This window comes from Natator depressus, chromosome 1, assembly GCF_965152275.1.
Source record: "Natator depressus isolate rNatDep1 chromosome 1, rNatDep2.hap1, whole genome shotgun sequence".
Lineage (NCBI taxonomy): Eukaryota > Metazoa > Chordata > Testudines > Cheloniidae > Natator > Natator depressus.
In genome coordinates, this window is record NC_134234.1 from 237377217 (window position 1) to 237389608 (window position 12392).

The 12392-nt window shown below is 45.5% G+C and overlaps 1 protein-coding gene across 1 annotated transcript in view; it reads left to right on the plus strand.

The window, feature by feature from the left end:
• MICAL3 (microtubule associated monooxygenase, calponin and LIM domain containing 3) overlaps positions 1-12392 on the plus strand; it is a 242634-nt gene that overhangs the window by 193531 nt on the left and 36711 nt on the right. The window contains exons 31-36 of the mRNA XM_074938661.1: positions 32-136; positions 1064-1204; positions 1629-1720; positions 3319-5170; positions 6161-6255; positions 11029-11079. Coding sequence (XP_074794762.1) covers positions 32-136; positions 1064-1204; positions 1629-1720; positions 3319-5170; positions 6161-6255; positions 11029-11079 — 2336 coding nt within the window. The remainder of the gene's footprint in view (positions 1-31; positions 137-1063; positions 1205-1628; positions 1721-3318; positions 5171-6160; positions 6256-11028; positions 11080-12392) is intronic.

The window sequence follows — 12392 nt, forward strand, 5'->3', positions numbered from 1 at the left end:
CTCTCTCTCTCAATGTTTTAATGCATTCCAGCCCCATTTGAGGAGAATGAAGTGGAGGATGAGGTGGGCACAGAGCCAGCAGATACAGAAGGGGAAGCAGGCGAAGATGGAGACACAGGTGCAGAGCTGGATGATGGTACGGTACCACAGTGCATCATTAAACCTTGTTATGGAAGCAGAGTCATGTTGGGAAGCAGGTATCTTGTGTAAGGGTGATCCAGTCACAGCAGATCTGTGTATGTGGGAGCTCAGTGCAGAAGAGAGAGAAAAATTGGATTGAAGTGTGAAATGGAACTGAAGAACTGTAGTGCCATGGATTCTGAAAGACATTGCTCGCAACCACTCTGTTTGTTAGAAGGCCCAGTCTTATCACAGAATCATAGGAATGGAAGGGACCTCGAGAGGTCATCTAATCCAGTCCCCTGCCCTTATGGTAGGACTAAGTATTGTCTAGACCATCCTTGACAGGTGTTTGTCTAACCTGCTTTTAAAAATCTCCAAAGATGGAGATTTCATAACCTCCCTAGGCAATTTATTCCAGTGCTTAACCACCCTGACAGGAAGTTTTTCCTAATGTCCAACCTAAATGTCCCTTGCTGCAATTTAAGCCCATTGCTTCTTGTCCTATCCTCAGAGGTTAAGAAGAACAATTTTTCTCCTTCCTCCTTGTAACAACAGCAGTCCTTACTCTCATTATAGTCTTTCTGAATGAAGGAAGTGAGTGTTCATGTGGGAAAAGGCTGTAGGACTGACCCAAAGCCTTCTCTTGCCAGCATGAAAGAAACTGCACATATTGGGAGATGTAGGAAAATTTCCAGCATAACTGTGGAAAGCATGAAGCAAATTAGAGAACTTATTTGTATCACATTGGTAACTAACTAAAGTGACCCCAGTTAGCATGTAATGAAGGAATAGACGATTTACGTGCTGGGGTACCACAGTGAATGGCACCCTGTGAGAAGGTAGATAGGATAATCGAAAGATTTAGGAAACAAATGGCTGTCCTTATGGGTTTGCACCCAAGACCTCTTCCTTTCTGTGTCATCGTCTTTTTCCCACCCAGATCAAAGATGGTCAGATGACACACCACCTGATGCAGAAGATGAGTGTCACTTACCTCAAGGGGACATGGAAGAGCCAGAATTGAAAGTCTCTGAGGATGAGGGTGAGCGAGAGGCCACGGCTCCCTGCTGTCTGACAGAAGGTAAATACTTAATCTCTGTATCTTGCAGTCCAGGAAGACTGATCATTTCTTTGAATTGTCCAACTGAGCTGTTGGTGAAAGCAATCTCTTCAATTACATTTGAACCATGCCAATACTCTCAATGCCTTGCATGTGTTTGCATTTGTGTTCTGAGAAAGGTGTTGTGATACCACGAGCTACATCTTCCCAAAGCGTCAGGGAACCCACAGAACCAGTTGTTCCCTCTCTCAGATCCCTATGGGTGCTTTTGAGCTAACTGCCTGTGTCATTAGGGTCACATACAGATTCTCAAACAGACTCCAGAGGGCTCATCTAGAATGTAAAGGGCTAGTGATTTGTTCACTGTTTACTGTGCTTCACATGGATTTAGAATGTTAAAAGGCTTGTTTATGGGTTTTTTTAATGCACTCTCCATTTCCCCTAGATCCATGCAAACCCTCCACCCCGATCTGGTCACCCAATGAGACTGCTGTTCCTCAGTCCCCAGTTGGTAGTCCCAGTGCAGAACAAATAGAGGTAAGAGTTTCTGGTGCTGTACAAAGCTATGTTGATTTCGATTAAGGGACTGTACTATCTAGATTAGTAGAACAGCTTGTATGACAGAGTGATAGTTTTAGCTCTTTTTTCTTATCTAGATAAGGTACATTGTCCTCTGACTTCTTGAGACCTAGTTTCATTTAGATTTTAGAAGAAAACAAGCCACTTTTTGAAGAAGTGCACAATGCAATGGCTGATCAGTAGTACAAGTCTCTAAATCTAAAGGCAAAGAAAAAGTTATTGGAGACCCTCAGTGGGCCCGTATAGCAAGTAGGAGTTATGCATCATGCATAAAAACAGCAACATAGTCATTGTCCAGTCCCTGCTTGAGTCTGCTCAGTCACTCTCAGTTCCCTGCACAGCAGAGCCCTGTCGGATTCATTTGTGTATAAGCTGAGTGAAGACAAAGGTCATAATTGAGACACCCCTGGTTTATGTTCGACTCGTTTCAGTGCCATTTCATTTAGAAAAATCAATTTCCCATGCTACTGCACTGTAGGAACAGGCAAGAAGAACACTATGACAGATGCATGGGCTGATTTGATGTTTTAATGGGAAAGAACTTCTCTCACGATGATTGCATATAAATACAGGAGAACCCTTAGTTTTGGAGAATCTTTCCTAGTAACTTGAAACACTAAAAATGTTGAAATCATCATTCCCTGTATCCATTTCTTTAATGTTTATTTTTAACTGTTGTATCCTTTGTTTTTGTGATTTACTTGCTAAATTGCCAGTGCAGTTTGATTTAGATTCCCTAGCCAGTACTTAAATTGTGAGACCAGGCTGGTTTGTTGACAGCATTCATACTGGAAGGGAATGGAGTGATTTCCTCTTGTCATTTTTAATTGTGCTATCAGACACATTTATTATTTGTTTTATAGTAATGCTGCAGTCAGGATCCAGGGCCATTTTGTGCTAGGTGCTGTCCAGGCTTACAGGTAGACAAGGTCTCTGCCTTGAAGATCTTGCATAGTTTTGAAAAGAACATTTTCTGCAGCTGACGCTCTTCAGACAGTAAATCTCTATGGGGAAATGTCAAAGGCTTAAACTCTTTAACATAATACATTGCCTGGGTGACATAGCAGTCTAGTGGCAGCAGGTCCAAGTGAAATCCAAGACTCCTCAGATGATTAGCAGCTGGGAGCTCTGCAGCACCCACGTACTGAGCCCCAAGCTAAGGAATGCCTCATGCCTTTGAGAAACAACCCTACCCTGGCCAAAATGTGGAATAGGTCTGGAGGAGCCTTCCCCTGATGGGGGGGCCACTCAGAGCGGGGAAGGGGTAAAGTGGAATTGGGTATTCTGATATGTACGTCTCTTCTTTTTCCAAAATTAAATTTGTCATTTCAACTTGCAGAATAGACAGCTTACAGAGTGGAGCAAAATCTGATGAAAGATCCCAAGTGGTTTTCCATGCACTGGAAAAGGACACCAAATGCATTTTTCATATATTGAAGCTTAAATTATCACTCCCTTATTCCTGAAAGCCTGAGGCATGAAGCAGTATTCTAAATCCCTCTGAAGGTGCTTAGTGACCATTAATAATCATTTCTTTTGTTTCTGCTTTTCCATAGAAGGTAAAGGATCACCTCACGGCAGTGCCCTGCATGGACAAATCTCCGGAGACACGCTTTTTTCGTGAACCATTCCTCCTTGAAGAAAGTCCAAAAGATGAAATCCTTGAAGATCAGAAAGTTAAAAGCCCTTCGGTCTCTCTCTCTCCAATACGGTCCCAACCAGTTGCATTGCCAGAAGCCATCACACCTGCATCACCAGTGCAGTCTCAGCCAGCAACACCTATGTTGGCTTCATCCCCCCCCTCTGCCCAGTGGCCTATCTGTTCCCAGCCTTTGCCGTCTGCTGAAGCACCCATTCCATCTCCAGTGGAACCTCCAGTGTGCTTTCAGCCTGTACCAGCCTTAACATCCACTCCTCTGGCCCAACTTGCCCTAAAGAGCCAAGATAATGAGGTGGGAAATTTGGGGAGCCCTACTACTGCAGAAGAAGCCCTGAAACGGAATAACCTCGTAGAGGAGTTCTGGATGAAGAGTGCTGAAATCCGGAGGAGTCTGGGGCTCACTCCAGTGAACAGAAGCAAAGGGTCAGAGCCTAGCTTTACTGTCTCAGCCCTTGAGTCAGCTCCGCTGAGTGTTTCAGAGGAGGAGGGGATCCATCTTGTAAAACCCCAGCCTGCCCCAAGAAGGCTGATCATGTCCAAACTAGACAGTGAGCAGATGTCTCTGCTGACTCCAAAATCTCCTTCAGACAAAGAGCTGAAGAGTTCCAATGAAGTAAAGAGAGACTTATCCAGCAGCTCTGGATTGGGTCTGCATGGAAGTTCATCCAACATGAGGACATTGGCCAGCCAGAGCTTCAATACTTCCGACTCCACTATGCTCACTCCACCATCAAGCCCTCCCCCACCACCTCCTCAAAATGAAGCACCAGCAACTTTGCGTAGAAAGAGGCATCAGACAATTTGGCAGAATGAGACAGAGTCTAAGCCAGCGCCAGCACCAGCACCGACACCTCCTGCACCATCACCTTATGAGCACAACCCTCCTGCCAAAGAGCCAACCCAGGCCTCAAAAGAAGAGGTGCGGAAGTCGTTTGTGGAGAGTGTGGATGAGATTCCATTTGCTGATGATGTAGAAGACACTTATGATGAGAGAACTGAGGATACAAGTCTTCATGAGAAGTTCTTTACACCCCCTACCAGTAGGCCAAGGCCAGAGAAGCCTCTTCACCTGCCATTGGTCAAAGAGAATGGTGGACCTCTATCAATGGAAGGAGAAGCGAACCAAAGGAAGAGAGTGCTGCCTCAAATCTCTCCAGAAGCCAAGGAGCTAGCTGAGGAAAGAATGAGAGCCAGAGAGAAATCTGTAAAGAGTCAGGCATTGCGGGATGCCATGGCTAAGCAGTTGTGTAAGATGAAAGATCTGGAGACGGCTGCAGCTGCTGGGGCCACCAAGGCACGAAAAGCCTCCTCCATGCCCTTGAAGCCCAAAGAGAGAGGTTTTGAGTCCTCAGCACGTTTGGCCATGAAAGCAACAGAGGGCCCCACGCTGAAACATGATGCTGCTAATGAAAGGTTCCTCTCCCCCCCTGTTGACATTGCTGGGCCCGAAGGGTCCGTCACCTCCTCAGAGGGCTCCAGTGGGAAAAGTAAGAAAAGGACTTCTCTCTTCTCCCCTCGTAAGAACAAAAAGGAGAAGAAATCCAAGAATGACAGCCGGCTTTCTGACAAATCCAGTGGCATGGCCGAGGAAGCCACCAAGCCCAGATCATTGTGGAAGTCTGTTTTTTCTGGGTACAAGAAAGACAAGAAGAAAAAGACTGATGACAAATCCTGCCCTAGCACTCCTTCCAGTGGTGCCACAGTGGACTCTGGGAAGCACAAGGTCTCTCCAATGGTTAGAGCAGCAGGTATAGTACATCTGCCTGTCTGCACACTGTACTTTCACTGCAGCTGGAAAGCTTCTGAAATGAAGTAGTCCCAGCTCGCTACCCCACACTGTTATGCTTCTGAGTCGCTCTCCTTTGCCTAACATGCAAAGCCTTGAGGATAATGGGATTAGAACTGTAGACATGTTTGTTTATAAAATAAGTAGCATATCAATGGGAGAAACAGATTGTCAAATAGCAGATTTGGTACATTACTGTTCATTTCACACATACCAGGCTACAAAACTAGTCATTTTTCTGCCTTAACCTGACTCAAAAGAGAGGAGTTTGCCACTTTTCAAACTTGTTTTAACTCCCACCCTGGCTCCCTACCTTGACCATCATTCACTTCCCTTGAATCTGCCATGGCAGACTATGCAATGTTTTTAGAGATAGAGATAAATGTCCCTTCATTAATTAAAAGGTAAATGGGTGCTTAAGAGGGCATGGAGGTATAGTTACTTTCCCTCCTCTTTGCTCTCTGTGTGGCTTGGGACCTGCCAGCTCTCCGCTGTAAACATGGGCCAAAGCAGACGTACCTGTCACTTCTTTTGACTCATACCAAAGTGGAGCTGGCCAAAAAGACTTAATCCCTGCTGCTATCATCCAAATGCTCAGCCTCTTTATAGGAATGTTGACCTGGCTGGAGGGAAAGGAAGCTGTGCTTACCATGTTCAACATCATTCTCAAATTTACCTGTTTCAGAAGGTGGGGCTTCCTTAGAAGGAAACCCCACAGTCAATGATTCCACACTGTGGTGTAGCTTTGTGGAGCGGTGCTTTTGGGAGCACGATATTCCCAGATATTGCAGCAGTGAAGTGTGACTATGATAGCTGTTTCAGAAGTGTAAGTCAAGCAGGAGCAAGACCAAGCTCAAAAGTATCTGCAGAGATAGAGAGAAACACAATAGTAGTGACCACTCTTCTAAACCTGTCATCCTATTCTTACTTTTTTTTTGGTCTGTTTTCTCAGATTTGCAGCTCCGTCGACACTTGAGTTTCTCAGAGGACTCTGACCTCTCCAGTGATGATGTTCTCGAACGATCTTCTCAGAAATCCAAGCGAGAGGTAGGAAGACCATTTAGATAGAACTTTCCTCATAGAGATCACAGACTCAGAACCACAACAACGTTTGCCAGGATTAACTTTATCATTCTTACTGTTTTTGCTGCAGATGGTGTTAGTATAAGATTGGCTGAATAATAAACCTAAAATCAACCAGTCAGTTTCAACAATAAGCCAGATTCCCTGTTGGCATTGTCCAGAGGTCCTGTTGTCATTGCCATGCACACAGGCGTTATGTGTGTATTGTCTGTCTTGTTCTGAGGGTAGGATATTTTTGTCCCTCTAGAGAACATACTCATAATCTCTAGCATTGGGAATTTCATGTCTAAAGAGTAAATTTTACTGGCTGTAACATTACTACAGAAATGTGCCATTGGGACATTCCTCACTTCATGGTGAAGATCTGGTTTTAGGACATTGTTGTGCCAACCTAGTCAATAGGTTGATCTGTTGGCGTTTGAGGCAAACTGCATACAGGTATGTTACTGTGCATTCAGCAAAGGCGTAGGCAAGACAGAGTATCCAGAGAGGTGCAAGCTGCAGGTTTGTGGTTCTGCAGCATGGCATATGTGTGCGTATTTCCCCAGGGAGATGGGGATCTATACTTTAGGGTTCTTCTGTCTGGAAAGGGAGAGCCTGCACCTATTCCACTCCCATTTTGTCCCTACTCCCTTTGAGGGATCCCTGGCAATTAGCAGTGTTTCCAGATGTGTGTCTCCTGGGTATAAGCAGTGACTGCGAAACTGAAATAGGAAGAAGGCGCGTTGGATACATGGAGATTTGAGCGTAGGGCTGTTGCTCACCGTGCAGGTAAGGGCTGGGTGTGAGCTCAGCTTCTTGAGAGAAAGAAGTGTCTGCTTGCTCGTGAGCAGCCTCCTCTGGCTAGTGCTGTAGAGTTCTGGAGCGAGCCACGTGGACCCCTCCCCAACCAAAGGCAACTCCACAGTGAAATGGGGCTCAAAGGGGAGTAGACAAGTAAAGAGAAAGTGGAAGGAGCTTCCGCTGGACCCCCACAAACACCCTAAAAAAGACACCTGTCATTTTGCTGGGACCAGGGCATATCTGTGAGCAAGAGATCTGGCAGGAACTGAGGGGCCCCTGCTTTTTATTTCTCTCTCTCTAGTGTATTCATCACATAATGAAGGGGGTGGCCACTTCATAGTGGTTTTCATAGTTTCATTTGAACGGGGGAAAATATAAAGTAAAAACAGAACAAGTGAAAGATAAAAAAAAAATCACAGTGGATGCTGGAGTGGAGAGAAACCTGCAGCTGTCAGAGGGGTTCCTGGATGTGCCCTGCAGGTTTGGGGTGTGGTGACTGGGTATGTCCTTCTCACTGACAATACCATGGTCCTCAGCTCAAGCATGCGCTGGAAAGAGAGAAGTGAGTTCTCTCCTGTCCCCACTTTCTCCCCTTGTGCCTGGCTCCCAGGGTATGTCTACACGTCAAGCTGGAGGTGTAATTTCCAGTTTGAGGAGACGTACCTGTGCTAGCTGTGATCCCTCTACTGTGCTAAAAATATAATTGTTGCCATGGTGACGGGAGAAGCTAGCCACTGGAGCATGTACCTAGCATCTGGGATGGGATTGTCCACCTCCATCTCATGAACAAAAGGAACCTTAGAGGACAGGGACAGTATCACAGCTCTCCACTCTAATGGTGAGCAGCTCCCCCCACCTTTCACCAAGCCTGGAGAAATCAATGGCAAATGCCACGTTAGGGCAGTTGTCTGGATCAGCTGGTGAAGGTCTCAGCTGATTGGGGCGGTTGTGGTTTAGTGCAAGTGGAAATACAGGAGAAGATCATTTCCACTTGTATTTTTAACTATGATACAATAAAATTCTGAGGGATTGGTGTACTGAAGTGAATGGGACTCGTCCTCACTTAATTAAACCTCTTTAAGCTTCCCTCCCTGGTTCATATATATGTAGTCCTCTCCTCTGAGAGGAGGGTTTTACTCTGGGAACCGTTCTTTATATTGGACCCCTTTCTTCTCTTTGTTTTTTGCTTCTCTTTCTCCTTTGCTTGCCCTCGAGGTGTTTCATGACAAGTTCCGCATTGCATCTGAGATGCAGAAGGAGGAGGTACCTGGGGAAGCAGAAAGAGGGGGAGGTTCAGATAAGAGCTGTGATGTTGTCATTCCTGTCCAGCTTGTGAACTCCTGGCAGCGGGACTTCAATAAGCACCATGTATGTTCTCAAAGTTGGGGTTGCTCTAATATTCACTCCTTTTCTCTGGCACCTCCATGCTGAGCAACTTTGGTAACGATTGGCTTTTGCAGAAGAGGTGATGGCCACTGAGTATTCCAGGGCCTGGAGATGCTACAGATGGCCTGGAATTCTTCCTGATACCCAACAAAAATATTGTTCTTCCTTTAAATTTTCTCAGTTATTTTACATAAGCAGCAAGATTTCCAGGGTATGGTTTTCTTGTCTCACTTTCTCCATTTGCTGTGGCTGAGTCACACTTAAGGATCTCCTCTTTGCTCAGTGCCTGAGTATGCTTTCCAGGAGCAGTAATTGGGAGCGTGTGCACTAATCCAGAGGGAACAGACCACAGACACGTCAGCCTTTTGGTTCACAACAAGTGTGTCTGGGGATTTAAAACATTTACACCACAGCCTGGCAAGTCTCGCTGCAGAAGGAATTGCATCCAGGGTGCGGCTGGCAAAAGGGTAGCACTGATTTTTGGGTTTGTGCCTTTTAATTACAGACCAAGTCAACTGCTTATTTCCTCCATTATGGGGAAGAAGTGGCTCCCTTAATGCCACATAACTTTTATCTGAACCCTTTCAAAGTTAAAATCCAGCTGATGTTGCTTTTGTGGTTGTTGTATTGAACTTGCTTCCCAGAGGGCTTGGCCTGTTTAGCCTACCCATCATAGCATTAGCAATCAGTAGTGAATTAACTTTGTGTGGCTTAGTGTGTTGCCTTTCAACAGACGCTTCGTGTAAAGAATGTTCATGTAGTTCCCTGTGGGTTGTGCGCTAATATTTGTGTGTGCGTGTGAGGGAGAGAGAATGTACAGGATGTGGGGCGGTGATCAGAGATACATGTCTCCTGCTGCAGATAGTTTGCTGAATGTTAAAATTTGCATACATGTTCAGATTGTTTCTCAGCTTTCCATTCATGATCGTTTTAGTTAAATGAATATTCGGCAAAAATGCTGAATGCTGGCACTTTGCCTAGGGTGCGTTACAATGCGCTCTGTACCTCATCGCACAATGGAAATTCACTTTGCTTCGGAACACTGGGCAGTGCAGTCGTTTCACCTGAAGGGGCTAATGGAGCTAAAGGTACGTCTGTGCAGCCGCTGGGATCATGCTTCGCAGCACCGGTAGACAGACACACACTAGCTCCGCGCTAGTTAGCGCACTAAAAATAGCAGTGTGGTGGTGGCGGCTCAGGCTAGTGGCTCAAGAACAATCCCACCCAAGCCCCGAAGGCTGTCCCGTCTAGGCAGAGCTCTCACCTGTGCTGCTGCAACCACACTGCTGTTTTCAGTGTCCAAGTCTGAGCAGTGGTAGCGGGTGCCTGTCTCCCTCGAGCAAAGCGAGCACCTCTGTGTCCCAGCTGCTGTGTAGACGTAGCCTTAGCGTGCCACTCTTGAATCGGTAAGGTTGTAGCTTTTTTTTTTTTTTTAACTGAGCTGAAATTACAGGACTGAGGGGCCAGAGCAGAGTGTTCGGCTATCACTGACTCGTAGCACTGCTCCTTACTGAGCCGCTGCTCAGCAGCAGAACGCTCCCAACACCTTGCAGCAGCACGGAGTCAGTACTGGTGCAGTGAAGAGTGTCTCCTTTTCAGCACTCTTGGAGGAGTCCCCTTCAGGTACCAAGTCGGAGCCTCCATTAGCTGATGAGACCCAACACGCTCAGAGCCCTGGGTAACATTCGTGCAGGTTACAAAGCAACGAGCGAGGCCAGGGTGGTGGAACTCCGAGCTTATTTTTAATTAGTAAGCAAAGGCCATATCCAAGACATAAAAGCACCAGAACTTCTGAGAAAAAAAGTTGTGGAGCAGAAAGTAGATGAGGGGGAACGCAACGGAGTCCGCACGTGATCTTGCTGCCACTCTGAACATTGAACAAGCGGACACCAGAGTGAGTCCTGCCAGGATGCAGGCTTTAGGCTCTGTGACAAAGGCAAAACCCAGGGACAAGATAACAGGCTGAATAGAGAGCAGCATAGTGAGATATGCTTCTTCACCAAGAGATTCATTAATCTGTAGAATGGACTGCTGTCTTAGTTGTACATCTGTACAGGACCTACCTCAGTGAGTCCTCATCCCTGATTGAGGTTCCCAGCTGCTGGGTGAATCTAGGGTTCTCACAAGCCAAATCTTTCTTTCTAAATGAACTCAATCATATGTGTGTGGATTTTTTTTAAGAAGCCATATATGATTGGCTGAGCTGGTTCAGATCAAAACGGAACCAACCCAAACCTTTTTTCCAAAGCTTGAACCAAAATGTTCTTTGTCCACATATCTACAAATACTTATTGCCAGAATAGAAAAGGGGATCTCCTGGATGACTGGTTTTCCAAAGAGGCTCCTCAGTTGGAATTACCTTCAGGAGAGTGCTGATAAATGGATTTCTGAGTAGAGATTTTTCATTGTGCATAATCAGGCTGTGCCAGGTTCACCATTTGTACAGTTTTATGTTGCATTTAAAAACAGCTTTGTTTGTATTACTGTGCATTTGTTTTCAATGTTGAACTGATTTTGCTCCATTTTGTGTGTTTTTATTTTTTTCCCATTACCATTCCCATTTTAAAGTCGATTTATGTACCACACGCCCTGGCATTCAAGAGATCATACTCGTCAAAGGTAGTGTCTCCATTGCTGGCCATTGTTGCATGCATGCCCATTTATTAACCCATCATATCCATACCTTGCTCCCAGCCCTCCCACCACATCTGCACTAACACCACAACCCCTGACTCTGCATGAGTGAGATGTTAGCAAACATTGGCAATGGAATCTTCCTCAAGATTATCTACAGAAAATGCGACGAACCCCAAACCTTTCTGACTCGTTAGACTGCATGCAATGATCAGTGCACCTCAGGGGCCCAAAAGGGGGACTGTTAATCACTCTGCGGGACAGTCTGGTGCTGCAGATGCATTAAGAATCCTTAGTCTCAAAGCAGCGTGGTTTGTTCAGTAGAAAGTGTATCGTACGTGTGTCTTTTAAAAAAACAACAACCCTCCCCATTTGAAAAAGAGTAAATGGTCATGTGTTAGTTTCCAGGGTCTTTTGAAACACACTTGGACAAACCGTGAAATTTTAATGAAACTGTCCCAGGTTGTTACATTAGTTTTTCCAGACTGGGAGTATCTCTGTTTCCTAAACTCCATCCCTGCCTCCAAACCTAGCCGGTGTCACATGAGTGTTTGGTGGGATCTTAAACCTCCACCCCTCAATTATTTTGCTTTTTAACTGGGGTAGCATTATGTGCAGAAGAATGAAGAAGCAACGCATTAACTCCTCTCCCTTGGCAGATACGATAATGCCTCCATGTAATCCCCTGTGTCAAAAGCTTGGGATAGAGCTGCTGCCCTTTGGTTTTAAAACTCCACTGAAGATCACACTAAACTATCCCAGATATTGGTTGCCAAGACCAGTTTTACAAAGATGGGCTGCTCAGTTGGGACTTGCAAAAGAATAGTGATGTTAACTAGATTTAAAAAAAAAGAAATTCAGGTCTCCCTTTCCCAACATTTTGCCCCTTAAACTGAGCGGCATCTCCGTCTGCAGCTGGGTTTGATTATGGAGAGGCAGTTGCCTCTTTCCAATTGTCCCTTAGACTTTGAATCCATGTATATGAGGAGGAAAGGTGCTTTTTTCAGTCAAGTGGGCTCAGTCAGGTTAGCTTAACATAATTGTGAGGCCCTGTTAACATCTTTAAAGTCACATAAGCTTGTGCCCACCTAGGCTACAACACAGAGGTAATACCGGTCTGAAATGGTGACTGAAAAGGTGTTAAACTGTGTCTACCCTGGTATTAAGTGGACTTTCCTGATAGGTTAAGCTAGCGTGACCGAGTTAACTTGCCTGAAGAAGCACCTTCTTTCCCCTGTAGCTATGGCCTTTCTTTCCTTGACATGATTTCTTGTGGTTTCTTTTTTCACTGGCTAGCT